General features: G+C 70.8%; 5 protein-coding genes across 5 annotated transcripts; all 5 read left to right on the top strand.

Annotated features, from left to right (window-relative positions):
- The first annotated feature begins 6616 nt into the window (after window positions 1-6616).
- CLDN7 (claudin 7) lies at window positions 6617-10917 on the top strand. Its single transcript, XM_067315031.1, has 5 exons — window positions 6617-6981; window positions 7084-7354; window positions 9527-9691; window positions 9777-9861; window positions 10713-10917. Exons 2-5 carry the CDS (start codon window positions 7132-7134, stop codon window positions 10873-10875), a joined length of 636 nt encoding a protein of 211 aa, XP_067171132.1. The 5' UTR covers window positions 6617-6981; window positions 7084-7131; the 3' UTR covers window positions 10876-10917.
- A 3721-nt stretch (window positions 10918-14638) lies between these two features.
- On the top strand, window positions 14639-17365 carry CTDNEP1 (CTD nuclear envelope phosphatase 1). The gene is made up of 8 exons (XM_067315039.1): window positions 14639-14825; window positions 15438-15504; window positions 15606-15724; window positions 15831-15902; window positions 16005-16121; window positions 16655-16766; window positions 16860-16944; window positions 17025-17365. The coding sequence occupies exons 1-8, from the start codon at window positions 14724-14726 to the stop codon at window positions 17083-17085; spliced, it is 735 nt and encodes a 244-aa protein (XP_067171140.1). The 5' UTR covers window positions 14639-14723; the 3' UTR covers window positions 17086-17365.
- Window positions 17366-18109: 744 nt separating this feature from the next.
- On the top strand, window positions 18110-19586 carry GABARAP (GABA type A receptor-associated protein). Its single transcript, XM_067315040.1, is given in 7 exon segments — window positions 18110-18735; window positions 18836-18848; window positions 18851-18913; window positions 19001-19018; window positions 19021-19077; window positions 19080-19127; window positions 19415-19586. Coding segments are annotated over 7 exon segments (354 nt in total). The 5' UTR covers window positions 18110-18645; the 3' UTR covers window positions 19480-19586.
- A 348-nt stretch (window positions 19587-19934) lies between these two features.
- On the top strand, window positions 19935-23011 carry PHF23 (PHD finger protein 23). The gene is given in 8 exon segments (XM_067315030.1): window positions 19935-20040; window positions 20723-20754; window positions 21112-21207; window positions 21467-21602; window positions 21605-21801; window positions 21804-22185; window positions 22278-22379; window positions 22382-23011. Coding segments are annotated over 8 exon segments (1197 nt in total). The 5' UTR covers window positions 19935-20018; the 3' UTR covers window positions 22612-23011.
- Window positions 23012-24270: 1259 nt separating this feature from the next.
- Window positions 24271-25914, top strand: LOC136995208 (very long-chain specific acyl-CoA dehydrogenase, mitochondrial-like). The gene is made up of 7 exons (XM_067315027.1): window positions 24271-24343; window positions 24427-24498; window positions 24989-25063; window positions 25186-25258; window positions 25323-25387; window positions 25490-25625; window positions 25862-25914. Exons 3-7 carry the CDS (start codon window positions 25055-25057, stop codon window positions 25912-25914), a joined length of 336 nt encoding a protein of 111 aa, XP_067171128.1. The 5' UTR covers window positions 24271-24343; window positions 24427-24498; window positions 24989-25054.
- The last annotated feature ends 94 nt before the right edge of the window (window positions 25915-26008 follow it).

Raw genomic sequence — 26008 nt, 5'->3', positions numbered from 1 at the left:
AACAATGAAAAGAGCACTCTAGGGCATAAAAAAGGCTGCAGGAAGAGTTCTGTGAACACTGCAGAAGTCCTAAAGGAGCTAGAGAGCCAAAATACAACTCTAGGAAACAAGAAAGACCAAAAGAGTAGTCCAGAACATGCTAGAGGGGTGCTAGGGGGACTAGATGGCCAAAAAAAGTAAAAACTGGGGAGTAAGACAGACCTCCAGAGGTGGTCTGAGGGGACAAGAGAGGTTCTGCAGGGTGTGGAGGGCCAGAGGACAGCTCTGGGCCACAGAAGAAAGCTGAAAAAGTAGTCCCGAGTGCACAAGGGGGGTGCTAAGAGGTGCAGAGGGCCAAGAGAGGCCTGCAGGGGGGAACAAAAAGGTGGAAGGAGGGGGCCAGAGCAGAACCGAGGGCTGCTAAAGGGGCTGGAGGGCCAACAGAGGGCTCCAGAGCATGAAGAAGGGCTCCAGAGGGATTCTGAGGGACTACCAGGGCCCTAAGGGGTCTCGAGCTCCAAGAGACAGCTCTGGGAAACAAGGAAGGCCCAAAGAGGAGTCGGGAAGACACTAGAGGGGTCCTAGGGGCACTAGATGGGCCAAAAAGTAAAAACCAGGGAGCAAGGAAGACCTGCGGAGGTGGTCTGCAGAGACAAGACATGTTTTGCAGGGTGTGGAGGGCCAGAAGACAGCTGTGGGGCACAGAAGAAAGCTGAAAAAGTAGTGCCGAGTGCACAAGGCGGGTGCTAAGGGGAGCAGAGGGAAAGAAAAAGGTGGAAGGAGGGGGCCAGAGCAGAAGAGAGGGCTGCTAAAGGGTGTGGAGGGCCAACAGAGGGCTCCAGGGCATGAAGAAGGGCTCCGCAGGGATTCTGAGGCAACTACCAGGGTCCTAAGGGGTCTCGAGGTGCAAGAGACAGCTCTGGGAACCAAGGAAGGCCCAAAGAGGAGTCGGGAAGACACTAGAGGGGTGCTAGGGGGAGTAGATAGGGAAAAAAGTAAAAAGCGGGGAGCAAGGAAGACGTGCGGAGGTGGTCTGAGGGGACAAGAGAGGTTGTGCAGGGTGTGGAGGGCCAGAAGACAGCTCTGGAGCACAGAAGAAGACTGAAAGATGGTCCAGAGTGCACTGGAAGGGTCCTAAAGGGTCTAGAGGGCCAAGAGAGGATTGTGGGTAGAAACTAAAAGGCCAAGGGAGGGGTCCAGAGCAGAACTGAGGGCTGCTGAAGGGTTTGGTGGGCCAAAAGAGGGCTGCAGGGCATGAAGAAGGGCTCCACAGGGATTGTGAGGGAACCTGAGGGGTGTGAAAGGGCGTGGAAGGCCAGAAGACGGCTCTGGGGCACAGAAGAAAACTGAAAAAGTAGTCCAGAGTGCACTAGGGGGCATACCAGCCCATAGGAGGCCTGTGCGAGCCCGTAGAAGCCCATGCGAGCTTGTGCGAGCCCATGGAGACACTCAGGAGCCCGTACAAGCCCGTAGGAAGCCCTTGCGAGCCCATAGAGGCCCCCGCGACCTTGTGCGAGCCCATAGAGGCCCCCGCGACCTTGTGCGAGCCTGTAGAGGCCTGTGCGAGCCCGTACAAGCCCGTAGGAGGCCTCTGCGAGCCCATAGAGGCCTGTGCGAGAATGTGCGAGCCCACAGAGGCCCGTGGGAGGACGTACGAGCCCGTAGGAGGCCTCTGTGAACCCGTAGAGGCCCGTTGGAGCTTGTGAGAGCCCGTAGAGGCCCATGCGAAATTGTGCGAGCCCGTACGAGCCCGTAGGAGGCCTCTGCGAGCCCGTAGAGGCCCATGCAAGCTTGTGCGATCCCGTAGAGGTCCGTGCAAGCCCGTACGAGCCCGTAGGACGCCTCTGCGAGCCCGTAGAGGCCCGTGCGAGCTTGTGCGAGCCCATGGAGGCCCATGTGAGCCTGTACAAGCCCGTAGGAGGCCTGTGTGAGCCCATAGAGGCCCATACTAGTTTGGGTGAGCCCGTGGAGGCACTCACAAGCCCGTACGAGCCCGTGGAGGCCCGTGCGAGCTTGTGTGAGCTCGTGGTGACTCGCACGAGCTCGTATGAGCCCATAGGAGGCCCCTGAGAGCCCATAGGAGGCCTGTGCAAGCCCCTGCGAGCCTGTAGAGGCCAATGCGAGCCCGTGGAGGCCCGTGCGAGCCCGTACGAGTCCATAGGAAGCCTGCGCGAGCCCTTACAAGCCCGGATGAGGCCCATGCGCACCTGTGCGAGCCCGGATGAGCCCCCATGCGTGCCCGTGCAAGCCCATAGAGGCCCGTGCGCGCCCGTAGAGGCACGTAGAGGCCTGTGTGCACCCATGGAGCCCCACACGAGCCCGTAGGAGGTCCGTGCGAGCCCGTGCAAGCCTGTAGGAGGCCCGAGTGAGCCCGTAGAGGCCCGCACGAGCCCATACGAGCCCGTACGAGGCCCTTGTGAGCCTGTACGAGGCCTGTGCGAGCCCATATAGCAATGTTTTGCAGTATGATCAGAAATAAAATCAGCTCAAGTGTGATTAAGCTCATGTTCCCCAAGGTCTCAACATCCAGGTTACACACAGCCAATGAACTCACCTCCTTTTCCTGCCCAAGCCTCAGCACCAAGAAGTATGAAACTGCTGGATTTTTCTGGACCACCAGGAACTAATTCACACTCCTGCCTGCCAGCTCCTTTCTTATATCTGTGCCTCTGAACCCACTGTCACCTGCTCTTTTTTGGTTCCTCTTCTAACCCCTTGTCACGAAAGGAGCGATGCACTTCACTCGTAAGAGGGAAGCAGCACTACGTTTATTGGAGTAAGACAGCGACTTAACAAAGTTCAGTCGTAAATAAGAATGATTTAATGAGGTTCAATTGGCAAGGTTCACTCAGTTATTTACTGCATGAAGGACAGGGTCAGATGCGTGTGCAACAGAGACCCTCCCGTTGAGTCACGAGGTTCAGACTGGACCCCCTTGCTTTCTAAACTCCTTCCGAGAGGAGCCTAGGTGTGGCTGGATCCAGTCCTAGTCTCAGACTTGGTCAACAGTTTTATGTCTAAGGGATTATGTGTGCAATTAGTCAGAGCTATAACTCAGGAAAGTTTCACAAAGTTCACAAAAGTTCAGCATGCTATTAATCACTCACCGAGGATCTGTCGTGGGTAAGGAATCTCTCAACCTCGAGGAGTAACCTTGAGAGGGATCCCTGCTCAAGAGGAGGTTCTGCAGTGCAGCCCACTGCCGTTCAGGAGAGCTCCATGGGCTCTGGGCTGCCCCCTATTTATGGGGGGGAGATGATTGACTCATAGCCATATTTGCATACTAGACAGGCCTTAGTTGGCGCATGCTCAACCAGCCCCTACATACGTGCTGTTTACAGGGAGGTCAGGTTGAGGGGGAGAGAGCACAACAGTGGGGGGGAAAGGAGCACACCATCACACCCCTACCCTGGTTTCCGGGGTTGCATGCTTCCTTCCGTTTTCACACAAAGACCAGGCTCTTCTACAGGTCTGCTTCCTATAGAAACTCTACACAATTTCTTCCTGAACAGGGCTGACAGTTTTTCTGATAAGCAGCAAAATATCCAGCAAGTGAGTCAGAAACGGGCCTAGTCTGCTTGAACCTTCATGAGGATGATACCTCATGCACATCCCAATTACTGGAAATGCTACTGTAAAAAACACCTAGAGCACAAATGTAGGAAGAAACATTTTCTCCAAACCCCCACTGCCTCTTATTTTATTCAGTCCCAGAGAAGAACAAGTAATTCCCCAAATGTCTTTATCTCAGAGGGGCCCAGTGATGAAGTTGGGTCCCTTCCACAGTAAACAAAGAAACACCACAAAACAAAATTGACAGTTAAGAAAAGATACAACTGGAGACTCAGCATCTGTCTTCTACCCCTGAACACCCCATGCCAAGACAGGGGCCCAGTGATGAAGTTGGGTCCCTTCCACAGTAAACAAAGAAACACCACAAAACAAAATTGACAGTTAAGAAAAGATACAACTGGAGACTCAGCATCTGTCTTCTACCCCTGAACACTCCATGCCAAGACAGCGACCCATGAAAAAAATGCCTGCTATAAACAGCTTTCCATCACGGTCACAACTCTAGCTTGAACTGCCCCAGTGCTCTTACACTCACAAAGAGCTTGTGCTTCTGCAAACGTAGGAACGGATGGTCCCGGGTGGCTTTGCTTGCTCAAATGCTGCTGCCTACCAAGGTGATTCCAGAGCTCCACTCCTGTAGATCAAAGGCAGCAGGAACTCACAGGGGTGAGACCTCGGCGCCAGCCGCTGCCCTGCCCGCAATTGCTTGAGAGGCGAGGGGCAAACCAGGGGCAGCTGTAAAGAGAGCGGGTGAGGCAGGAACAGGTCCTTTTCTTTCACTTAGGTTTGTGGTGTGGAGCCCACAGAAAGGATAACGGGACTGCTTCTACAAAAGGTGTCTATTTCGTTAGCGAGGCATCAGACCTCACGCCCGCAACATCGGGGCGCACGTTAGTAAACTGCTTTTTACCCAAGCTAACATGAGACTTTGCACTGAGAAGCAGAAGTCATTTCTGGTTACTGCCAGAAGGAAAACTAGAACGTTGCCAGCTACAGGGCCGAGAAGGGACTCGGGGGCGTGATGACAGTCGAAAGAGGGGTTGGGAGCGTGCCGGAGTGCTGCTAGGAAGCCTGAGAGGGCTCCGAGGCGCAAACAAAGGCCTCAGGAAGAGCTCCGAGGGGGCCCCAACGCCTCTCGTCCCTCAAATCCTTCCTGCCCTGCCCAGGGGAAAACAGGGAAATTCCCCTGTCGCCAACCTGATGCAGGACCGCGAGCAGCAGGGCATGGACTCACCGTGCCGCAGGGCTCAGAGGGCACCTGGGCCCGTGGAGCACGGGGCGGCACCCGGCAGGGGGCCCCGCTGGCGAAGGGCGGCACCCGCCGCCGCCTCGAGAGACACCGCACGCACTCCCAGGAGCCCGGTGCGGGAAGACTACCCCTCCCGGCACCCCGCGGACTAAAATAGCCGCCCGGAAGCCCGGTGCCGGAAGACTACCCCTCCCGGCACCCCGCGGACTAAAATGGCCGCCCAGAAGCCCGATGCCGGAAGACTACCCGTCCCGGCAACCCGCGGACTAAAATGGCCTCCCGGAAGTCCGGTGCCGGAAGACTACCCCTCCCGGCAAGCCCCGCGAATCAAAATGGCCGTCCGGAAGCCCTGTGCCGGAAGACTACCCCTCCCGGCACGCCCCGCGGGCCGAAATGGCCTCCCGGAAGCCCAGTGGCGAAAGACTACAACTCCCGGCATGCTCTGGAGACTAAAATGGCCGCCCGGAAGCCCGGTGCCGGAAGACTACAGCTCCCGGAACGCCTCGGGCCGCAGCGCTCGGCCGGGTTTAACCCTGTGCGGTTGCCGTCCGTCACGTGACGTCGTCCTCCGCCCAGCGGCCCCCCCCCCCCCCCCCCGAGGCGGGAGCCGCCGCGGAGCCCCCAGCGCAGCCCCGGGATCCCCCCCGGGCCCCCTTCCCGCTCCGGTCCCGCCGCCCGGCCCGGCCCGGCCAAGGGCCCCCCGGCGAGGTGACACCCGGCCTCGGGAGCCTCCCCGGGCCCCGCTGCCCCGGCCCGGCCCGGCGGCGGAGACCCAGAGAGGGAAGGGGCAGGCGCGGGGCAGGCTCGGAGCCTGCGACCGGCACCGGGACCGGGGGCAGCGCAGCGCCCGGGCGGACGCACGGCTCCATGGGGGGGACCGGGACGGGGGCGCGGTTCGTTGAGGGGTGCGGGGACGGGATGCAGCTCGTTTGGGGTGTGGGGACGGGGGCGCGGTTCGTTGAGGGGTGTTGGGACGGGGTGCAGCTCGTTTGGAGGTGCGGAGACAGGGTGCAGCTCGTTGAGGGGTGTTGGGACGGAGTGCAGCTCGTTGAGGGGTGCGGGGACGGGGTGCAGCTCGTTGAGGGGTGTTGGGACGGGGTGCAGCTCGTTTGGGGGTGCGGAGACAGGGTGCAGCTCGTTGAGGGGTGCGGGGACGGGGTGCAGCTCGTTGAGGGGTGTTGGGACGGGGTGCAGCTCGTTGAGGGGTGCGGGGACAGGGTGCAGCTCGTTGAGGGGTGTTGGGACGGGGTGCAGCTCGTTTGGGGGTGCAGGGACAGGGTGCAGCTCGTTGAGGGGTGCGGGGACGGGGTGCAGCTCGTTTGGGGGTGCCGGGACGGGGTGCAGCTCGTTGAGGGGTGCGGGGACAGGGTGCAGCTCGTTGAGGGGTGTTGGGACGGGGTGCAGCTCGTTTGGGGGTGCAGGGACAGGGTGCAGCTCGTTGAGGGGTGCGGGGACGGGGTGCAGCTCGTTTGGGGGTGCCGGGACGGGGTGCAGCTCGTTGAGGGGTGTGGGGATGGGGTGCAGTTCGTTGAGGGGTGCGGGGACAGGGTGCAGCTCGTTGAGGGGTGCGGGGATGGGGTGCAGCTCGTTGAGGGGTGCGGGGACAGGGTGCAGCTCGTTGAGGGGTGTTGGGACAGGGTGCAGCTTGTTTGGGGGTGCGGGGACGGGGTGCAGCTTGTTTGGGGGTGCGGGGATGGGGTGCAGCTCGTTGAGGGGTGCGGGGACAGGGTGCAGCTCGTTGAGGGGTGTTGGGACGGGGTGCAGCTCGTTTGGGGGTGCAGGGACAGGGTGCAGCTCGTTTGGGCGTGCAGGGACAGGGTGCAGCTCAGCGAGGGGTGCCAGTCCCACAACCGGACAGGTGGACAGCTCAGCGAGGGGTCCCAGCGGGGGGTACAGGGTACAGCTCAGCCCCCGGACAGACGCTCAGCTCGGCGGCGGCGCAGCCGGTGCCCAGGGCCGCGGGACCCCGCCGGCGCCGCCCCGCTGACGTCAGGCGCAGCCCGGCCCCTATATACAGGTGCGCGCACCTGCTGGGGCGCTCCCGCTGCACTCGGCCGCCGCCACCCGCCGGACCGCCGAACCAGGACTGGGACCGGGAGCCACCACCTCCCCGCCGCGCGCTCGCCCCCGGCCCCCGCATCGCCCCCGGCTCCGCCAGGCCCAGGTCTCCCGCGGGCAAGGTGCGTCGTCTGCCCCCCTCCCGCCCCCCGGCCGGGCCGGGGCCTCGCCGTCTGCCCGCAGCGCGGACGCGGACCCCCGGCGAACCCCCGCTCTCGCCACAGGGCTCGCGGCCGCCCGCCTCGGCGCCCGGTGCCCCCGCCGCCGGGGCCATGGCCAACGCGGGGCTGCAGCTGCTGGGCTTCGGGCTGGCGGTGGCCGGCTGGCTCGCCATGCTGGTGGCCACCGCGCTGCCCCAGTGGCAGATGTCGTCCTACGCCGGCGACAGCATCATCACGGCCGTGGCCATGTACAAGGGGCTCTGGATGTCGTGCGTGTCGCAGAGCACCGGGCAGATCCAGTGCAAGGTCTACGACTCGCTGCTCAGTCTCTCCGGTGAGCCGGGGCGGGAGCGGGGGGGGGGTGGGGGGCGGGAGCGAGGGGGGGTTGGGGGGCAGGAGTGAGAGGGGTTAGGGAGCAGGAGCGAGAGGGGTTTTGGGGGCAGGAGCTGGGGGGGCTAGGGGGCAGGAGCGAGAGGGGTTTTGGGGCCAGGAGCTGGGGGGGTTAGGGGGCAGGAGCGAGAGGGGTTAGGGAGCAGGAGCAGGAGGAGTTGGGGGGCAGGAGCGAGGGGGGTTTTGGGGGCAGGAGCAAGAGCGGTTAGGGAGCAGGAGCGGGGCAGGTTTTGGGAGCAGGAGCTGGGGGGGTTTTGGGGGCAGGAGCGAGAGGGGTTAGGGGGCAGGAGCGGGGGGGTTAGGGGGCAGGAGCAAGAGGGGTTAGGGGGCAGGAGCGGGGGGAATTAGAGGGCAGGAACCAGAAGGTTTTGGGGCAGGAGCGAGGGGGGGGTTGGGGGCAGGAACAGGGAGGTTTGGGGGGCAGGAAGTGGGGGGGGCAGAAACCAGGAGGAGTTGGGGGGCAGGAGCCGGGGCAGGAACCAGGGGGTTTTGGGGGCAGGAACCGGAGGGGTTGGGGGCAGGAAGCAGTGTTTGGGAGCACAAATAGGGGGGTTTGGGGGGCAGGAGATGGGGTTTTGGGCAGGAGATGGGGTGTTGGGGGCAGAAACCAGGGTTTTGGGGCAGGAAGCAGTGTTTGGAGGCACAAATAGGGAGTTTGGGGGCAGGAACAGGGCAGTTTTGGGGCATGAATCAAGGTTTTGGGGCAGGAACCGAGGTTTGGGGGCAGAAAGCAGGCTTTTGGGGCAGGAAGCGGAGGTTTTGGCTTTGTCTGGGCTCCGCCAGCCCCGGGTGGGGCCAGGCAGACCTGAGCGACCGGCCGGGCCGGTTGGGGGGAGGGGGGACTTCCCCGGACACCTGGGCCCTCTGGAAGGGCGCAGGGGGGCTCGGGGGGGGGAGGGGAGGCAGCCCGGACGCCTGGGCCCTCACCGGGCCGGGCCGGCAGCGGGACACGGACCCGCTATCGCCTTATCGGCTTTGACAGCGGGAGCCAAACCGCAGGGGTCAGCAGGGCACCCGGACTCCTGGGCCCGCTGGGAGGGCAGTGGCGGCGCGGAGCAGGGCTCCCCGGACGCCTGGGTCCCCTGGGGCTCCCCGGACGCCTGGGTTCTCCCCCAGCCCGGGGGTGGTGGAGCGGAGCCGAGGGGGGAGCCCAGGCGTCCGGGGCCCTGGAGGCGGCCGAAAATCCCCCGGGCCGTTTCCCGGTGCGGGAGGGGCTCCCGGATCCGGCATCCTCCCCCCACCCCCAGCCACCCGGGGGGCCCAGGCATCCAGGCCCTGCCTTGGCTGGGGAGGGAGCCCAGGCGTCCGGGAGGGCCGGGCCCTGCCTTCGGTTTCGCTGAAACTCGGCGCCTTTGGCCAGGTGGGGGGAGCCCGTGAGTCACCGGGGAGCAGCCGTTGGGGTGGGTCCCGCGCCGTGGGGCTGGGGCCAAAGTCCCCCCGCACAGGGCGAGGCCATGGGGCGCGTCCGGGAGCTGGGGCGGCGCCGGGACCCAGGCGTCCGGGGCTGCCCCACGGCCCCGGCACCCGCTGGGGGACCCAGGCGTCCGGGGCTGCCCCACGGCCCCGGCACCCGCTGGGGGACCCAGGCATCCGGGGGGACCCAGGCGTCCGGGGCTGCCCCACAGCCCCAACACCCGCTGGGGGACCCAGGCATCCGGGGGGACCCAGGCGTCCGGGGCTGCCCCACGGCCCCAACACCTGCTGGGGGACCCAGGCATCCGGGGGGACCCAGGCGTCCGGGGCTGCCCACGGCCCTGCTGCCCCTCGGGGGACCCAGGTGTTGTTGGGGGGGCCCAGGTGTCCGTGCAGGGCGCGTGCTGCGCTGCACATGCCCCGGGGCAGCAGATTCTCCCTGCTAATTGCAAGCTCCTGCTAATTGCAAGTTCCTGCTAATTGCGACACTGGCTGCTGCTAACGAGGCCGGCGCTAATTGCCGGGCTGCTTCCCTGGCGCCGCTCCCTCCCCGCGGGCCGCGTTTCCTGCCCGGCGCCTCGGAAAAGGGCCAAAGTCCGGGCGCCAGCGCCCGGCCCTGGGGCCATAAACCGTGGGGGCAGTGTGGGGTCGGCACAGGGGCGCCGTGGGGCTGGGCGCCCGCGCTCACCCGCCGCCCCCCCAGGCGCCCTGCAGGCCACGCGGGCCCTCATGGTGGTGGCGGCGGTGCTGGGCGTCCTGGGCATCGCCGTCTCCACCATGGGCATGAAGTGCACCCGCTGCGGCGGCGACGACAAGGTGCAGAAGGCGCGGATCGCCGTGGCCGGCGGCGTCATCTTCATCGTGGCCGGTGAGTGGCGGGGGGCTGTGGGGACGGGCGCCGGGTGGCGCCCCGGCGGGTCCGCGGCTCTGAGGGTCTCCCTGTGCCCCGGCAGGTCTGGCCGCGCTCGTCACCTGCTCCTGGTACGGCCACCAGATCGTCTCCGACTTCTACAACCCCACCGTGCCCGTCAACCTCAAGTGAGGGGCAGCCAGGGGGCGGGAAGGGGCCCCCGGGGGGGCAGCGCTGGTCCCAGGATGGTGGCGGTGGCCCCGTGGTTGGCGGTGGTGGCCCCAGGGAGGGTGGCGGTCGTCCCCGTGATGGCGGTGGCGGCCCCAGCAGTGGCAGTGGTGGCCCCATGGAGGATAGTGATGGCCCGGAGATGGCACTGGTGGTCCCAGGCATGGCAGCAGTCATCCCCATGATGGCAGTGGTGGCCCCAGGGATGGCAGTGGTGGCCCCAGGGAGGGCGGCAGTGGCCCCGTGGTTGGCAGTGATGGCCCAGAGGTGGCATTGGTGGCCCCAGGCATGACAGAGGTGGCCTCATGATAGCAGCGGTGGCCCCAGAATGGCAGGGATGGCCCTGGGAGTGGCGGCAGTGGCCCGAGGGAGGGCAGTGGTGGCCCTGGGGATGGCGGTGATGGCCCCAGCGGTTGCAGTGGTGGCCCTGGGGATGAGGGTGATGGCTCAGGGATGGTGGCGGTGGCCCCAGGATGGCAGTTGTGGCCGCAGCGGTGGCCCTGGCAGTGGCAGCGGTGGCCCCAGGGAGGGCGATGGTGGCCCCGTGGTTGGCAGCGGTGGCTCCAGGGAGGGCAGCGGTGGCCCCAAGGATGGTGGCGGTGGTCCCGGCAGTCACAGTGGTGGCCCTGGGGACGAGGGTGATGGCTCAGGGATGGTGGCAGTGGCCCCAGGATGGCAGTTGTGGCTGCAGCGGTGGCCCCGGCAGTGGCAGTGGTGGCCCCAGGGAGGGCAATGGTGGCCCCGTGGTTGGCAGTGGTGGCCCCGCGGTGGCGGCGGTGGCCCCTGATGCCCTTTTCCCCCCCCCCCCCAGGTACGAGTTTGGCTCCGCCATCTTCGTGGGCTGGGCCGGGTCGGCGCTGGCACTGCTGGGGGGGTCACTGCTGGCCTGCTCCTGCCCGGCGGGGGCGCGCGGGGGGGCGCCCTACCCCCGCGGCAAGGCCGCCCGGCCCCCCAGCAGCCGCGAGTATGTCTGAGCCCCCTTTGCACCCAAATAAAGGCGTTTTCTGTGTTTTCAACCCTTTTTTGCCTATTTTTCGAGCGTTTTGTGTGTTTGACCTCTTCTCCCGCTGCCTGGCGGCCCTCGGGGCGCAGCCACGACTCGCTGCTGGCTCCCGGGGAGGCGGCCGCTCTCCTGCCGGGCTCCTCTCCCGCCTCCAAACCCCGATTTCTCTTTTTTTTTGGCACAAAAACGGCGACCTCCCCCCCCCGCCCGCGGCCGTCCGTTGCCAAGATGGCGGCGCCCTCGTGGGGCCCCGTCCCTGGCGCTCCTGTGCCGTACAGTGACGTCATCGGGAGGAGCTGGTGGCGGGCGGAGCTGAGGGGGCTGCTCGGCCGCCGTACGGTGACGTCACGGAGGCGCCGGCGGCTCGGCGATGCTGGCGGAGCTGGTGGCGGGCGGCGCGGAGGGGCTGGTGCTCGTGCGGGGTGCGGCGGGGCCGGGGGCAGGGTGGGGGGTGCCATAGGGGAGGCTGCGGGGTGCTGGGGGACTTTCGGGTGCCATGGGCAGGGTGGGGGGCGCTGTGGGGCTCGGGGTACCGCGGGGCAGGGTGAGAGGTGCTGTGGGGCCCCGGGGTGCCATGGGGCAAGGTGGGGGGTGCCATGGAGGGGCTGTGGGGCGCTGTGGGGCAGGGTGGGGGGTGCTGTAGGGCCCCGGGGTACCATGGGGCAGGGTGGGGGGTGCCATAGGGAGGCTGCGGGGTGCTGTGGGGCTTTGGGGTGCCATGGGGCAGGGTGGGGGGCGCTGTGGGGACCCGGGGTACCATGGGGCAGGGTGGGGGGTGCCATAGGGAGGCTGCGGGGTGCTGTGGGGCTTTGGGGTGCCATGGGTCAGGGTGGGGGGTGCTGGGGGACTTTGGGGTGCCATGGGGCAGGGTGGGGGGCGCTGTGGGGCTCGGGGTACCGCGGGTCAGGGTGAGGGGTGCTGTGGGGCCCCGGGGTACCATGGGGCAGGGTGGGGGGTGCCATAGGGGAGGCTGCGGGGTGCTGTGGGGCTTTGGGGTGCCATGGGGCAGGGTGGGGGGCGCTGTGGGGCTCCGGGTACCGCAGGGCAGGGTGAGAGGTGCTGTGGGGCCCCGGGGTACCATGGGGCAAGGTGGGGGGTGCCATGGAGGGACTGCAGGGTGCTGTGGGGCGCCGTGGGGCTATGGGGCAGGGTGGGGGGTGCTGTAGGGCTCGGGGTACCATGGGGCAGGGTGTGGGGTGCTGTAGGGTTCTGGGGCACGGTGGGGCTCTGGGGCTCCATGGGGCAGGGTGGGGGGGTGCCGTGGGCCAGGGTGGGGGGCACCAGGGGGCTCTGGGGAGCCGTGGGGCAGCAGCAGCACAGCTCGCCTGCCCCCAGACAGCGCCGCGTGTGAGGGCCGCAGCCTGCTCCAGGCCTTTGCGACAGCGGCAGTGCAGAGGTGAGGGGGGGGTGCGGGGGGGCTCGGCCGTGGGGCCCGGCCGTGGGGCGCCCCGCTGACCACGGCGCCGCAGGGGTGAGCGCGTCCTCGTGGTGCCCTTCGACATCTCCCCGGAGCAGTTCGGGGCCGGGCTGAGCCCCGATGTCGGCGCCCGGTGAGTCTGTGTCCCCCCCCCCGTGTCCCGCCCCCGCACCGTGGGGTGCCATGGGGCTGGCGCTAACCCCCCCCTTCCCCCCCCGCAGGCTGCTCTACCGGGACGGCTTCAGCGACCCGCTGGGCTGGAGCGACGAGGGCCCCGGCGTCCGGGCAGGTGACTTCGCGGGGCCACGGGGGCCGCGGGGGCTCCCGGGGGGGCCCCTGACGCTGCTGCTGGACTCGCTGAGCTGGCTGCTGCTGCGCCTGCCCCCCCCCCAGCTCTGCCAAGCCTTGCGGGCCCTGCTGCGTCCCCCCGCGGCACAGGTGGGTCCCCTGGACGCCTGGGCCCTTCCCCAAAAGGCCTGGGCCCCCCTCAGGACACCTGGGTCCCCTTGGGACACCTGGGGCCCCCTCCCAACGCCTGGGACCCTCCCAGGATGCCTAGGCCCTTTCCCGGGACGCCTGGGCTCCCCCCAATGCCTGTGCCCTCCCCTGGACGCCTGGGCCCTTCCCTGAGATGACTGGATCCCCATCAGGACACCTGGGTCCCCTCGGGACACCTGCGTCCCTCCCCAGACACCTGGGTCCCCCCCGGAGGCCTGGGGCCCCCCGGACACTTGGGTCCCCTGTTCCCCCCCCCCCGACACCTGGGCTCCCTGGACGCCTGGGCCCCCCCCCGGATGCCTGGGCCCCACCTCAGATGCCTGGGCTCCCCGGATGCCTGGGCCCCCCCTCACATTTCCCCCCCCCAGGCCCGGCGACCCGCCTGGTGGCCCTGCTGCACGGCGACCTGCACCCGCCGGGGCTGGTGGCAGCGCTGGCGGCCCAGGCGGGGGCCGTGGTGGCCCCGGGACCGGTGCCCCCCCTCGCCGCTGGCCCCCGCCGCGCCGCCATCCTCAGCCGCTCCCGGGGGGGGGCGCTCACCACCAAGGTGGGTGCGGGGGGGGGAGGAGCGGGAGGGGGTCCTGGCACCCCTCACCCCGGCTCACGGCCGCCCCTTTTCCCCCCCCCCAGGATGAATATTTCTGCCTCCTGCCCGACGGCAGCCTGCAGGCGCTGGGGGACGTGCCGGGGAGCCCCCCCGCGGGGGGGGGGCCGGACGCCGGGGCCCCCCGGGGGGGCCTCCCTCCACCCCAGGCCCCCCTGGCTCCCCTGACCTTCAGCCTGCGGCTGTCGGCGGCCGAGCGGGCGGCCCGGGCGGCCGTGCTCCCCCCCTACGCCTTCAGCGCCCACAAGTAAGCAGGGGGGGATCTGGGGGGGGCAAGGGGGGCCCGCAGCCCCCCCTCACCTACTGCCCCCCCCCAGGCAGTCGGCCCTGCTCCAGACGCCAGGGACCCTCCCAGCCGCCCCAGAGGACCCCGACGGTCCAGACCCGGAGGACCCAGACGACGACCTGGATGTGTGACCCCCCCCCGCCCTCCTCCAGCTGTGGGGGGGGCGGGGGGGTACGGGGGGTCCCCAATAAACCACCGACTGCCTCTCGCCCACGCGTGCTCCTTTGGGGGGGCCCAGATGCCTGGGGGGGTCTGGGGGAGGGTCCCGGACGCCTGGGTCCCTGGGGGGGGGGGGAGGCCCGGACACCTGGGTCCTTTGAGGGGGGGGCACCCAGGAGCCTGGGGGGGTGTGTGGGGGGGAAGCAGGACGCCTGGGTCCCTGCGGGGGGGTGGGGAAGGGCCCGGACACCTGGGCCCCCTGCCTGGGAGCCGCTGCTGCTTCTGGGGTGAGTCGGGACCTGCCCGCCCCCACCCCGGGAGGGTCAGGCCACGCCCCCATCGCCGTGGCCACGCCTTCTAATTTCCATTGACCGCCTCTCGTGACGTCACCGCCGGTCCTGCTGGCGGACACGCCCCCGAGGGGGGTCCCGCCCCTCCGGCGAGCCGGGGCCTCGCCCCGGCGCCCCTCGGCCGGTTGCGCATGCGCACTTTCGGGGGCGGGGCAGCGGCACCCTCCCTCTTCCTCCCCCGTCCCGCCCCTCGCGGCCGCCTTTGGCGCCGCGCCCCGCGCCCCGGAAGCGCTTGAGCCGGAAGTGAATCCGCCGGCGGCGAGCGGCGAGCGGCGGCCGCGGTGGGAGGGGAGGGGCGGGGGCGCGATGGCGGCGGGCGGCGCCGGGGACGCGCCCCGGTAGCGGCCGCGCTCAGCGGGCGCCGGAGCCCCGCGGGCGGCCCGGGCGGGCGCGGGGGCCCCGCGGCCGCCGCAGCGCAGCCCCGCGGCCGCCGCCGCCGGCGGGGCCCTTGCCGAAGCTGGCGGAGCTGGGCCGGGCGGGGGGCGGCGGCGGCGGCGGGGCCGGGATGATGCGGACCCAGTGTCTGCTGGGGCTCCGCACCTTCGTGGCCTTCGCCACCAAGCTCTGGAGCTTCCTGCTGTACATGCTGCGGCGGCAGGTCCGCACCGTGAGTACCGGGCCGGGCCGGGACGGGATGGGGCCGGGCCGCACCGTGAGTACCGGGACGGGCCGGGATGGGGCCGGGGCCGGGCCGCGCCGTGAGTACCGGGACGGGATGGGATGGGGTCGGGGCAGGGCTGTGAGTACCGGGACCGGCCGGGGAGGCGGACACGGCCCGGGGGCACCGGGATCCCCCCTGGGCGGGGGGGGGGCACGGGCAGGAGGGTCCTCGGGGCCCTGGGATCGGCCCGGGGGGGGCCAGGACTGGCCCCGAGGGGTGGGAGCTGCCGTGGGGGGTGTTTGGGGACTGGCGGGTGCCCCTTCGCCGGGGGGGGGCCCCCCGTGCATGCCGGGGCCCCGGTGTCCGGGAGCGGGCGGCCTGACGAGGAGCAGCAGGTGAGAGGACTGATTTAGCCGGGGGGGGGGAAATCTGGTCGTTCCCCCCCCCGTGGCCATGGCTATTCTGGGCTTGCGGAGGGGAGTCGGACGCCAGGGCCCACGCAGGGGACGCATCTGTCCGTCCCGCAGCAGCCTGCGGGGGTCCCAGTGGCCGGGGGGGTTGCAGGTGCAGCGGATGGCCCCCCCACCCCCCTGACGCCCCCCCCGGCCCCTCTCGCAGGTGATCCAGTACCAGACAGTGCGTTACGATGTGCTGCCACTGTCCCCCGTCTCCCGCAACCGCCTCAGTGAGTGCCGGGGAGGGGAAGGGGCTCCTGGACCCCGTTCGGGGGCTCCCCAAGTCGGGGGGGGGTTGGCGCCCCCCCCAACACCTCCTGATCCCCCACAGACCAGGTGAAGCGGAAGATCCTGGTGCTGGACCTGGACGAGACCCTGATCCACTCCCACCACGACGGCGTGCTGCGGCCCACCGTGCGCCCAGGGACTCCCCCTGACTTCATCCTCAAGGTCGGGGGCCCGGTGGGGACGGGGGGAGCACGGCGAGGGGCCTCCCGGGCATCGGGACCCTGCGCGGGCCTGGCGCCCCCCGCTCACGCTGCCGTACACCCCCCAGGTCGTCATCGACAAACACCCCGTCCGTTTTTTTGTACATAAGAGACCCCACGTGGACTTCTTCCTGGAGGTGGTGAGTGCCGGAGCCCCCCGGGGCCCCCCCCGCCCCCCCGGCCGCCGGCGTGGCCCCCCCGGGCCCCGCCGCTGCCCCAGCGCCCCCCCCCGCCGCCCCCAGGTGAGCCAGTGGTACGAGCTGGTGGTGTTCACGGCCAGCATGGAGATCTACGGCTCCGCCGTGGCCGACAAGCTGGACAACAACCGCAGCATCCTCAACCGGCGCTACTACCGGCAGGTGGGGGTGGGGCCATGGGGCGGGGCTAATGTGGGTGGGGCCTGGGGCAGGGGCGGGGCTTCCCTGCAGGCCTGGGCAGCTGCTGCTGGGGGGCAGGAGCTGGGCTGGGGGCGGGGCCAAGCTGGGTGAGGCCATAGAGGGTGAGGCTAATGGGGGTGGGGCCACACTGGGTGAGATCAGAGGGGTGGGGCTAATTGGGGCAGGGGGTGGGACTTCTCTGCAGGCCTGGGCAGCTGCTATGGGAGGTGGGAGTGGGGCTGGGGGCGGAGACAGATGGGGCTGGGGGTGGGGCCAAGCTGGGTGATCTCCAAGGGGTGTGGCTAATGGGGTGGGGCTTGGGCAGGGGCGGGGCTTCCCTGCAGGCCTGGGCAGCTGTTGTGGGGGGCGGGATCTGGGCTGGGGGGGCGGTGGCAGCTCAGGCCTCAGGGCGGAGCCAAGCTGGGTGACCCCATGGGGTGTGGCTAATGGGGGTGGTCCTGGGGCGGGGCCAGTGCTGGGGGCGGGGTCTGAGCCCCCCACCCCCCTGGCGGCAGCACTGCACCCTGGAGCTGGGCAGCTACATCAAGGACCTGTCGGTGGTGCACAGCGACCTCTCCAGCATCGTCATCCTCGACAACTCCCCGGGGGCCTACAGGAGCCACCCAGGTAGGGCCCAGGTGTCCGGGGCTCCCCTGCCCTCCCCCCCACCAGGTGGGGCCCAGGTTTCCGAGCCGGCCCCCACTCACCGTTCCCCCGCAGATAACGCCATCCCCATCAAGTCGTGGTTCAGCGACCCCAGCGACACGGCGCTGCTCAACTTGCTGCCCATGCTGGACGCCTTGAGGTGAGGGGCAGCGTGGGGGGGCTGGGGGGGGCGGCCTGACGCCTGGGCCCTGCTCTGACACCCCCCCGCTCCCCCCGCAGGTTCACCGCCGATGTCCGCTCAGTCCTGAGCCGCAACCTGCACCAGCACCGGCTGTGGTGACGGCAGCCCCTGCCGCCGCGCCGCGGACGGGCCCAGCCCGGCCTGACCCCCCCCTTGCCGGCCCCGTGCGGGGGTGGAGCCTGCAGGAGGGGGCGGAGCTTCCCCCCGCAGGGAGGAGCGTGAACGCTGCGTGCCTGGAACGGCGGAGCCCGCTCGGCGCGGACGAAGCAGGGGCTAACGAGAGCGCCGCCCGCGCGCCCCCCTCCCGGCCGGACGCACGGACATGGACGCACGGGCAATGCTGGCCCCGGCCTCTTATTTTTAAAAGACCTTGGTCCCACGTGCAGCGTCTTCGTCCCTTTCTGTCGCTGGGGGGGAGTTTGTCTTCCCTCCCCGCCACTGCTGCGGGCCGGAGGCTCCGGGCGACTCCCTCGTCCGGCAGCCGCAGTGGGAGCCGCCGGAGCCTTTCTGCCTGGATGCCTGGGTCCTGCGGGGGGGCAGGAGCAGCTCTCTGGGCTGGTGGGGGCTGCTCTGCCCCCCCCCCCCAATCTTGTGATTCCGGTCATCTTTGCTCCCCCCCTTTTCGTCCGGCCGTGGTTCCGTCCTTGCCCCCCCTTCAGTCCAGCTGTGGTTCTGTCCTTGCTTCCCCCCCCTTTTCATCTGGCTGTGGTTCTGTCCTTGCCCCCCCCTTGGGTCCAGCCGTGGTTCTGTCCTTGCCCCCCCCCCCCTTGGTCTGGCCCTGGTTCTGTCCGTGTTCCCCTCCCGCCCCACTCTCGCCTCCCATTGGTTCCGCCGGTCACGTGGCACCAATGTTTACGTCGCGCTCCGCCCTCCCCGCCCTGCTTGATCCCGGCACGTGACCCCCTGCGGTGACGTCAGTCACATGACAGCCGCGCTACGCAGCGGCCGCGGTGGATCCTTCCGCGCTGTCTTCCTCCCCCCCCCCCCCCCCCCCCCCCGCCGCGGCTCTGCCCCGGGGCCGCCCCCGCCCCGCCCGCACTACTTTGTTTTGGTGCCGGCCTGCCACGCAGCGGCGCGGCTTGCGCAACCGCGGCCGCGTCGTGAATCCCGGCGGGGCGCAGCGGGGGCGGGGCGGCTCCCGCGGTCCGGGGGCGCAGCCGGGCGCCCGGCACCGGCAACCGCCGCGGGGCCTCGAGGGGGACCCCCCGGGCCGCGGCGCTGGCTGGCGCCTTACGCCAACTGCGTAACGCCCACGCTGCTCCGCCAGCGTACGCAGGCTGCGTAGGCGCCGGGCGCAGCCCGCGCGATTACGCCGTTGCCGTAGCGACGTGCTGCGGGAGCGGAGCAGGGGCGGAAGCAGCGCTTACGCAAGCAGCGCAGGGCGCGGAGCCGGGCGCGCGCGGCGGGCGCCATTCCCGCGGGGCGTTACGCTCTTTGCGCGGCGCAGCCGCCGCTCCGTGGTGCGGGCGAGCGTTGCGCTGAGCGCGTACCGGGGCGGGCGGCGCTGCGCTAGTGGCGTGGCGGCGGCGGGGGCGGGGCGGCGGATCGGGAAGTGGCCGAGGCGCCGGCGGGGGGGAGGGGCGGGGTCGTATCCGTGCGCCGCGCACGCACCGTCCGGTCCCGGTCCCGGTCGCCGTCGCGGCCCGGCCCGGCGCCGCCATGAAGTTCCTGTACAAGGAGGAGCACCCCTTCGAGAAGCGCCGCTGCGAGGGCGAGAAGATCCGCAAGAAATACCCGGACCGCGTCCCGGTGAGCCCCCCCCCCCCCGCCCCGGTGCCCCCCGGTGCCGTGTCCCCTCCTCCTCCCCCCCCCCCACGGGGCGGCGGGTGACGCTGCCGCCCTCCCGCAGGTCATCGTGGAAAAGGCCCCAAAGCGCGGATAGGGGACCTGGACAAAAAGAAATACCTGGTGCCCTCAGACCTGACAGGTGAGCGGGGAGCGGGGGGCCCCCCCCGGTGGGATCCCCCCCGGTGGGGCCCGGTCTGATCCCCCCTCCCCGTGTCTCCCCCCGCAGTCGGGCAGTTTTACTTCCTCATCGGAAGCGCATCCACTTGCGGGCCGAGGACGCGCTCTTCTTCTTCGTCAACAACGTCATCCCCCCACCAGCGCCACCATGGGGCAGCTCTACCAGGTGTGGGGGGGTCACAGTGGGTGGGGGGCAGCGCTCGGGGGGCCACGGGGGTCCCCGATTGGGGGGGGGCGGCTGCCCTGGGGCAGGGATGTGCCCACGGAGGGGGGGGCTGTAACCGGGGGGGGGCTGTGGGGCCGGGAGTGGGCAGCAGCCGAGGGTGCCCTGGGGGGGCTATATCTATATCTATATGTATATACACACACGGCGAGGGGGGGTGCTGGCGGCCCCGGCGGGCGGTCGGGGGGGCCAGGGGTGCCGCTCCCCCCACCAGCGCTGTTCCCCCCCCCCCCCCCGCAGAGCACCACGAAGAGGATTTCTTCCTGTACATCGCTTACAGCGACGAGAGCGTGTACGGGGCGTGAGCCCCCCCCCGGCCCTGGCCCCGGCCCCGCGCCCGCCCGGACTCCCCCGCGCCCCCTGTATCCCCGGCCCTGCGGGCCCCGGGCTTAATAAACACGACGGAACTGCCGAGCCGCCTGGGGAGTCGTTTGTGGGGGGAGGGTCGGGGGGGGGCCCAGGCGTGCGGCGGGAGGGGGGCGGGACTACAACTCCCAGCGTGCCCCGCGGCCGGCCGCCATTTGCCGGCCGGGGCGGGCGCGCGAGGGGGGGCCTACAGCTCCCGGCGCACCCCGCGGCAGCTGGTGGGAGGCGCTGGGCGCGCATGCGCGGCACGGGGTGCGCCGGGAGCTGTAGTCCGCGGCGGGGCGCGGCGGGCGGGGGGCCGCGGCGGCGGACTGCATATCCCGTGGTGCCGCGCGGCGGGAGGGAGGGCGGGGGCGGCCGGCGCGGGGGGAGGGAGGGGGGAGGCGAGCCGAGCGGGGAGCGGAGTCGGGCGGCACCGGACGGGGAGCGAGACGCACGGAGCCGGGGCGCTCGACCCCCCTCCGCCGGGGCCGCCGCCATGGCCGAGCCCGGCCCCGAAGGTACCGGGGGCCGCGGGCCCCGGCGGAGGGGGGTAGTGGGGGGGGGGAAGCCGGCGGCACCGGGACCGGCGCAGAGTTAGGGCACCGGGGGACCGGGCGGGGGGGGAAGGGGGGAGAGCGCCGGTCCGGCACTGGCGGGGAGGGGGGAACCGGGGGCCGCGGCCGGTCTCGCGGAGGGACCGGGCAGAGCGGGATCCCGGGGCAGTCGCGGGGGGAGGGGGGCGCAGGGACCGGCGGGTGCAGCCAGGGGGCGGCACCGGGGACGGCGGCGTGTCCCCGGGGGGGGGGGGCGCCGAGTGGGGCTGGAAACCGGAGCGTGTCCCGGGAGGGGGGGGGGAGCCGGGGGCCGCCGGGAGGGGAGCCGGGGGCCGCGGCGGACACCGCAGGGGACCTCGGCACAGGCGGGGGGGGCGGCGAGGGGCTCCGGGGGGGTCCCGGCACCGGCGACCGCTCCGTCCCGGCCGGGGGTGGGGGGGACCCGGCACGGGGAGGGGGGGTCCGGTACTGGCCACGCCCTCAGCTGCCGGCGGGGCCGCCTCGGGACCGGGGCACTTCCGGGGGCCGGTTCGGGGCCCCGGTGCCGGTATCGGGGGATCCGGTGAGTCCGGGCCGCGCCAGCTCCTCCCGCGGTTCCAGGCCCCCGGTGTGACACACACACACACACACCCCCCCCGTTTTGCAGACCCGCTCCCGAGCCTGAAGACGGAGACGCAGGTGAGGGGGGGGGAACCGGGGAAGGGAACCGTAACCGGGGGAGGGTCGGGGAGAACCGGGAGAAACTGGGGGGGGGGGGAGCTGGAGGGGCTGGGGGGAGCCGGCAGGGGGGACCGATAGGGCTGGGGGGGAACCAGGAACTGGGGGGGTGGTTGAGGGGAACTGGGGCGGTGGGGGGGGGGGGAACCGGGGGCTCCTGCCCGGGAAGGGGGCGGCGGCGGCGACGGTCCAGGATTCCCCCCCCTCCCCCCCCCCCCGCGGAGGTGCCGGTCCCAACCCGATCGCCCACCCGGTCCCCCGCCTGCCCCGGCCGCCGCCGCCGGGCACCTCCCGCTTTAAACCGCCGCTGCCCCGCAGCCCCCCGAGAAGCGGCGACGGACCATCGAGGACTTCAACAAGTTCTGCAGCTTCGTCCTGGCCTACGCGGGCTACATCCCGCCGCCAAGGAGGTGAGCGCGGCGGCGGGGCCGGGGCGGCGGGGGCCGGGGCGGCGGCGGCGCCTCCCGCGGAGCCCCATCTTAGCGGCCGGCGGCGCGGAGGACTGCAAGTCCCGGCGTGCCCCGCGGCGGGGCGTTCCGGGCGGCGCAGCCGCGGCGCGCGGGGCATCACGGGAGCTGTAGTTCCGCGTTGTATGCCCGCGTGGGGGGGGGCGCGCGCGTGGCACGCCGGACCGGTGGAGGCCCCCCGCGCTGAGCCCCGGTGCCCGCAGGAGAGCGACTGGACGCCGTCAGGCTCCAACTCGCCGCTGCGCGCGGAGAGCGCGGCCGACAGCGACGGCTGGGAGTCGGCGCACTCGGACCTGCACACCATCGAGACCTTCGTGAAGAAGGCCAAGTCTCCAAGAAGAAGGCCTTCCGGCGCCTCAAGTCCGACAGTTCCCTGCTGGAGAAGATGAAGCTCAAGGACTCGCTCTTCGACCTGGAGCCGCCGGGGAAGCCACCGGCCGCGCTGGCCCCCGCGCCCCGCGCCGCCCCGGGCCCTGGCGACGCTGCCAACAACAAGAAGAGGGACAAGCGGAGCCGGCGGGCGGCCGAGGGCGGCGCGCCAGGGGTGCCGGGGGGGGGGCGGGCGGCAAGAGGAACCGGGGGGACCCGGCGGGTGAGAAACGCTCCCGCATCAAAAAGAGCAAGAAAAGGAAGTTGAAAAAGGCGGAGCGGGCCGAGGCCAAGCCGAAGGCGTCCCCCAGCGAGACGGACTCTGAGGAGGAGGACGCCCTGCCCTCGCCGGGGGGCTGCGACCCGCCGCCCACGGGCGACCGGGGGGTGGGGGGGGGGGCGCCGGAGCCCCGGGACCCGGCGGGCGCCGGGGGCAAACTGGAGGGGGGCGGGGAGGGGAAGGAGTGCGGCAGCACCGAGACCAGCCGCGACGGCGACGGCAGCTCCAGCGAGGGCGAGATGCGGGTCATGGACGAGGACATCATGGTGGAGTCGGGTGAGTGCGGGGGGCAGCGGGGAGGGGCCGTGGCGGCGGGGGGGCCACGGCGGCGCAGCCCCGGCCCCGGCTCCACCGTGCCCGTCCCACAGGCGACGACTCCTGGGACCTGATCACCTGCTACTGCCAGAAGCCCTTCGCTGGGCGCCCCATGATCGAGTGCAACCAGTGCGGCACCTGGATCCACCTCTCCTGCGCAAGATCAAGAAGACCAACGTCCCCGACATCTTCTACTGCCAGAAGTGCAAAGACGGCAGCCGCAAGGTGCCGGCGGCGGCGCCACCGTGGCGGGGGCGAGCCCTAGGTGCCCCCCCGGGCCCAGGCATCCGGGCGCCCCAAGGGCCCAGGTGTCCGGGCGCCCCCTGCCCCCCCCAGGGCCCAGGCGTCTCGGGCACCTCTAGGGCCAGGAATCCCAGCACTCCCTGACCCCGGGGCCCAGGCATCCGGGCACCCCCTGCCCGCCCCCCCCAGGGCCCAGGCGTCCGGGTGCCCCCCAGACTGGGGCGATGCTGCTGCTCTGAGTGGGCAGGGTGAGGGTGGGGGGGGCTGCCCCCCCCGTGTAAAGTTCGGCTGTAAATAGAGGGGGAAGCGTTTTTCATGTGTGTTATTTTTTTAAACTCTCTTATTCTCCCCCCTTCTCTTCCCGCACCCATTGGTCGCGGGGAGCCCCCGCTGCCCCCCGAGCCGCCGCGGGGGGGTTTCACGGCGGCGGGGCCGGGCTGGGCGCTGCCCCCCCCCCACCCCGGGCCCGGTAACGCGTTGGAGCTGGCGGGCGCGGCTGGAGCCTCGGCTGTAAATAAACGACGCGACGCCTTTTGCGTTCGTACGGGCCGGATCCGCGTCGCTCTGTTCGGGGCCGGGGCCGCCGCGGGGGCCCGGGGCGCTGCCCGGCGCGGCGAGGCGGGGGCCGCCCATCGCCCTGCGCCGCCCGCGTGACCTCATCGCGCACGGGCGGCGTCACGCGCTCCTCATGGGGCGGGGCGGGGGAGGAGCATGGCGCAGGAGCGCGCCGCACCACGTGACCATGGGAAGGCGGGGCGGAGCAGGTGCGCGGTCACGTGGCGGGGGAGGCGGTGGCGCGCGTGACGTCAGCGCGGCGCGACGGGCTCCGGCGGCACCGCCGCGGCCCCGATGGCGGCGGCGGGGCGGGGGGCTGCGGGGGCAGCGGAGGCGAAGGTTGCTCCACCGCTGGGCGGGGGGTAGCCGCCGTAGCTCGTCACGGTGCAGGGGGCGGCCGCGCTCACCTTCGGGTCCCGCCGGCTGCGGGGGAGGGCGTGGGGGCGTGCGCTGAGCCTCGTCCCCCCCAGAGGAGCCGATCCAGCCCCTCGACCCGGCCGCCTGGGCCTGGCGCTCGGTCGCCTCGGCCGGGGCCTTCGGGCGCCGCCGAGCCGCAGCGCGAGGGGGGCCCCGGTGTGGGGGCCGCCCCACACGCGTGTCACGTGACTGCCGCGTCTGGGGGGGCCATGATACCTCGCCCCCCCACTTACACAAAATGCCCTTGGGCCGTTCCCCCGTCTGGGGGCGTGGGCGGCATTTTCGTTCTGTTCTCTTTTATTATTATGATTTGGTTTCGTAGTAAGATCTTTGAGGGTTTTTTATAGACTTTATATGAGAAATGAAAAAGCAAAAAGAGAGAAAACCGGATGCTCCCCCCTGGCTGGGGGCCGCAGCGGTTCCCCCCCCGCCCTGGCTGGTACCTCGCCCCGGCTCCTCTTTGTGTTTTTTTCTCTTTTGCATATAAAAAAAATCAATAAAAAATAAACAGCTACATAAACGAAAGAGGCGGCGCCGCCGTGCTGCGCGGGGGGGGGGCGGTAACCATGGAGACGGGAGGCCGCGCGCCGCCATTTTGGCGGCGGCCCAGCGGCGCGCGGGCGCCATCTCGAGGCAGGGCAGCGGCCGGCGGCGGCGGCGGCGCCATTTTGGGGGAGGGGTGCCGGGGCGGGGCCAGCGGCCGCTCCCCCCGCGGCGGACTATGTTTCCGGCGTGCCTCGCGCGCTCCGGCCCTGCCCCCCCGTTGACCTTGGCGGGGCGGGCGGGGCGGGCCCGGCGGACACCGGGGCGGCGGCGGCGCCCGGGGCGACAGCGGCGGCGCCATGCGGGGAGCGAGGGCGGCGGGCGGGCTGGGCTTGCGGCTGCTGCGCGGGGCGGCGGCGGGGTGAGCGCCGGGGGGCGGCAGCGGGGAGGTTCCCGGGGGGGGGGGGTCCCGGTACGGCCGCCCTGACCCCCGCGACTCCGCAGGTGCGGGGGGGGCCCGGTCCGCCGCCGCCGCTGCTGACCGGCCGCCGGCTCCAGAGCACGCATGAAGCCGAGGTACGGGGGGGGGGGCCGTCCCGCTCCGGTGTCCCGGTGTCCCGATCTCGGTGTCCGATCTCCGGCCCGGTCCCCGTCCCGTTCCGGTCCTGGTGTCTCCGGGCTCCTCCTCCCCTCCCATCCTCCCCCCCCCCCGCCGCACCGAAACTGGGGCAAAGGGCGCGAGGCGGAAACTGGGGAAAGGTGACGGGCAGGCTGGTAGCAGGGGGGGGGTCCCTGGGAAGGATTTTGAGGGTCCCGGGGGGGTGCTGGGGGTCCCGGGGGGGTGCTGGGGTCCCCAGGGGTGAATTGGGGGTCCCTGGGGGGTGCTGGGGGTCCTGGGGGGTGCTGGGATCCCTGGGGGGGTAGGGGTCCCTAGGATGAATTACAGGGCCTCGGGGGGGGGTTAGGGGTCCCCCAGGGGTGAATTGGGGGTCCCCGGGGTGGGCTGAGGGTCCTGGGGGGGATTGGGGGTCCCGGGGGGGTCGGGTGCTCTCACGCCTCTCCCCAGGCCGTGCTGCACAAAGTGGGAGCCCGAGTGGCGACGGAGGCGCCTGCCGCGTCCAAGAGCCCGTCCATGCCGGAGGTGAGCGGGGGGCTGCGGGGGGCTCCCCGGGGGGGGGGCGCAGCCTGACCCCCCCTCCACTGCCCCAACACCCCCACTGCTGCTGTCACCCACCCCCCCCCACGCCTTCATCTTGCTGGCAGGAGTCGAAGTCCTTCGCTGTGGGCATGTTCCTGGGGCGCCTCAACACTGAGCAGCTCTTCCCCTACCCCTCAGGTACAGGGGGGTCCCGGGGGGGGTCCCGGTGCCCCCTGGCCTCGCTAACCCCCCGACTCTGCAGTGCTGAGCGAGGAGCAGGCCCAGACACTGCGCGAGCTCGTGGGGCCGGTCGCCCGCTTCTTCGAGGTGGGTTTGGGGGGGGGGCGTGGGGGCGCCGCGGGCTGGCGTTGGGCCGCGGGGCCGATCGCAGCCCCCCACGGGGCCGGTTCCCGTTTTCCCCCCCCCCAGGAGGTGAACGATCCGGCGCGGAACGACGCGCTGGAGCGCTGTGGACGACGGCACCCTGCAGGGCCTCAAGGAGCTGGGGGCCTTCGGGCTGCAGATCCCCACCGAGCTGGGGGGGCTGGGGCTCAGCAACACCCAAGTGAGCCCCCCCGGCGCCCCCGCCTCCCGGGGACCCCTGCGGCCCCCCCTGCACCCCGGGGCCCCCCCGTCCCTCCCCCCACCCGGGGACCCACACATCCCTTCCTGCGCCCCGGGGGCCCCCCCACATCTCTCCCCCACCCCGGGGGCCCCCCCTGGGACCCCGCTACAGCCCCCCAATCCCCTGGGACCCCAGGCGACCCCCACAGCTCTCTCTGTGCCCCTTTGACCCCCCAGGGACCTTCCGCAGCCCTCCCAACCTAGGGACCCCCCCCCCCAGCCCTCCCTAAGCCCAGGGCCCCCCCTGCATCTCTCCTGTGCCCTGGGGACCCCCCAGGAACCCCCACAGCCCTCCCCAATCCCTGGGACCCCAGGAGTCCTCCA

This window comes from Apteryx mantelli, chromosome 40, assembly GCF_036417845.1.
Source record: "Apteryx mantelli isolate bAptMan1 chromosome 40, bAptMan1.hap1, whole genome shotgun sequence".
NCBI classification, from domain to species: Eukaryota; Metazoa; Chordata; class Aves; order Apterygiformes; family Apterygidae; genus Apteryx; species Apteryx mantelli.
Note: the sequence above shows the minus strand (reverse complement) of the source record. Positions and strands in the feature narration are given on the sequence as shown.

What these genes read in the sequence shown, in the direction of transcription:
- CLDN7 (XM_067315031.1), top strand. Translation starts at nt 7,132, where the DNA reads ATGGCCAACGCGGGGCTGCAGCTGCTGGGCTTCGGGCTGGCGGTGGCC. An exon ending in CTCGCTGCTCAGTCTCTCCG is followed by an intron (nt 7,355 to 9,526) that starts GTGAGCCGGGGC and finishes CCGCCCCCCCAG; the next exon opens with GCGCCCTGCAGGCCACGCGG. An exon ending in CGTCATCTTCATCGTGGCCG is followed by an intron (nt 9,692 to 9,776) that starts GTGAGTGGCGGG and finishes GTGCCCCGGCAG; the next exon opens with GTCTGGCCGCGCTCGTCACC.
- CTDNEP1 (XM_067315039.1), top strand. Translation starts at nt 14,724, where the DNA reads ATGATGCGGACCCAGTGTCTGCTGGGGCTCCGCACCTTCGTGGCCTTC. An exon ending in TGCGGCGGCAGGTCCGCACC is followed by an intron (nt 14,826 to 15,437) that starts GTGAGTACCGGG and finishes CCCCTCTCGCAG; the next exon opens with GTGATCCAGTACCAGACAGT. An exon ending in CCCCTGACTTCATCCTCAAG is followed by an intron (nt 15,725 to 15,830) that starts GTCGGGGGCCCG and finishes TACACCCCCCAG; the next exon opens with GTCGTCATCGACAAACACCC.
- LOC136995208 (XM_067315027.1), top strand. An exon ending in CGGTCGCCCGCTTCTTCGAG is followed by an intron (nt 25,388 to 25,489) that starts GTGGGTTTGGGG and finishes CCCCCCCCCCAG; the next exon opens with GAGGTGAACGATCCGGCGCG. An exon ending in TGGGGCTCAGCAACACCCAA is followed by an intron (nt 25,626 to 25,861) that starts GTGAGCCCCCCC and finishes TTGACCCCCCAG; the next exon opens with GGACCTTCCGCAGCCCTCCC.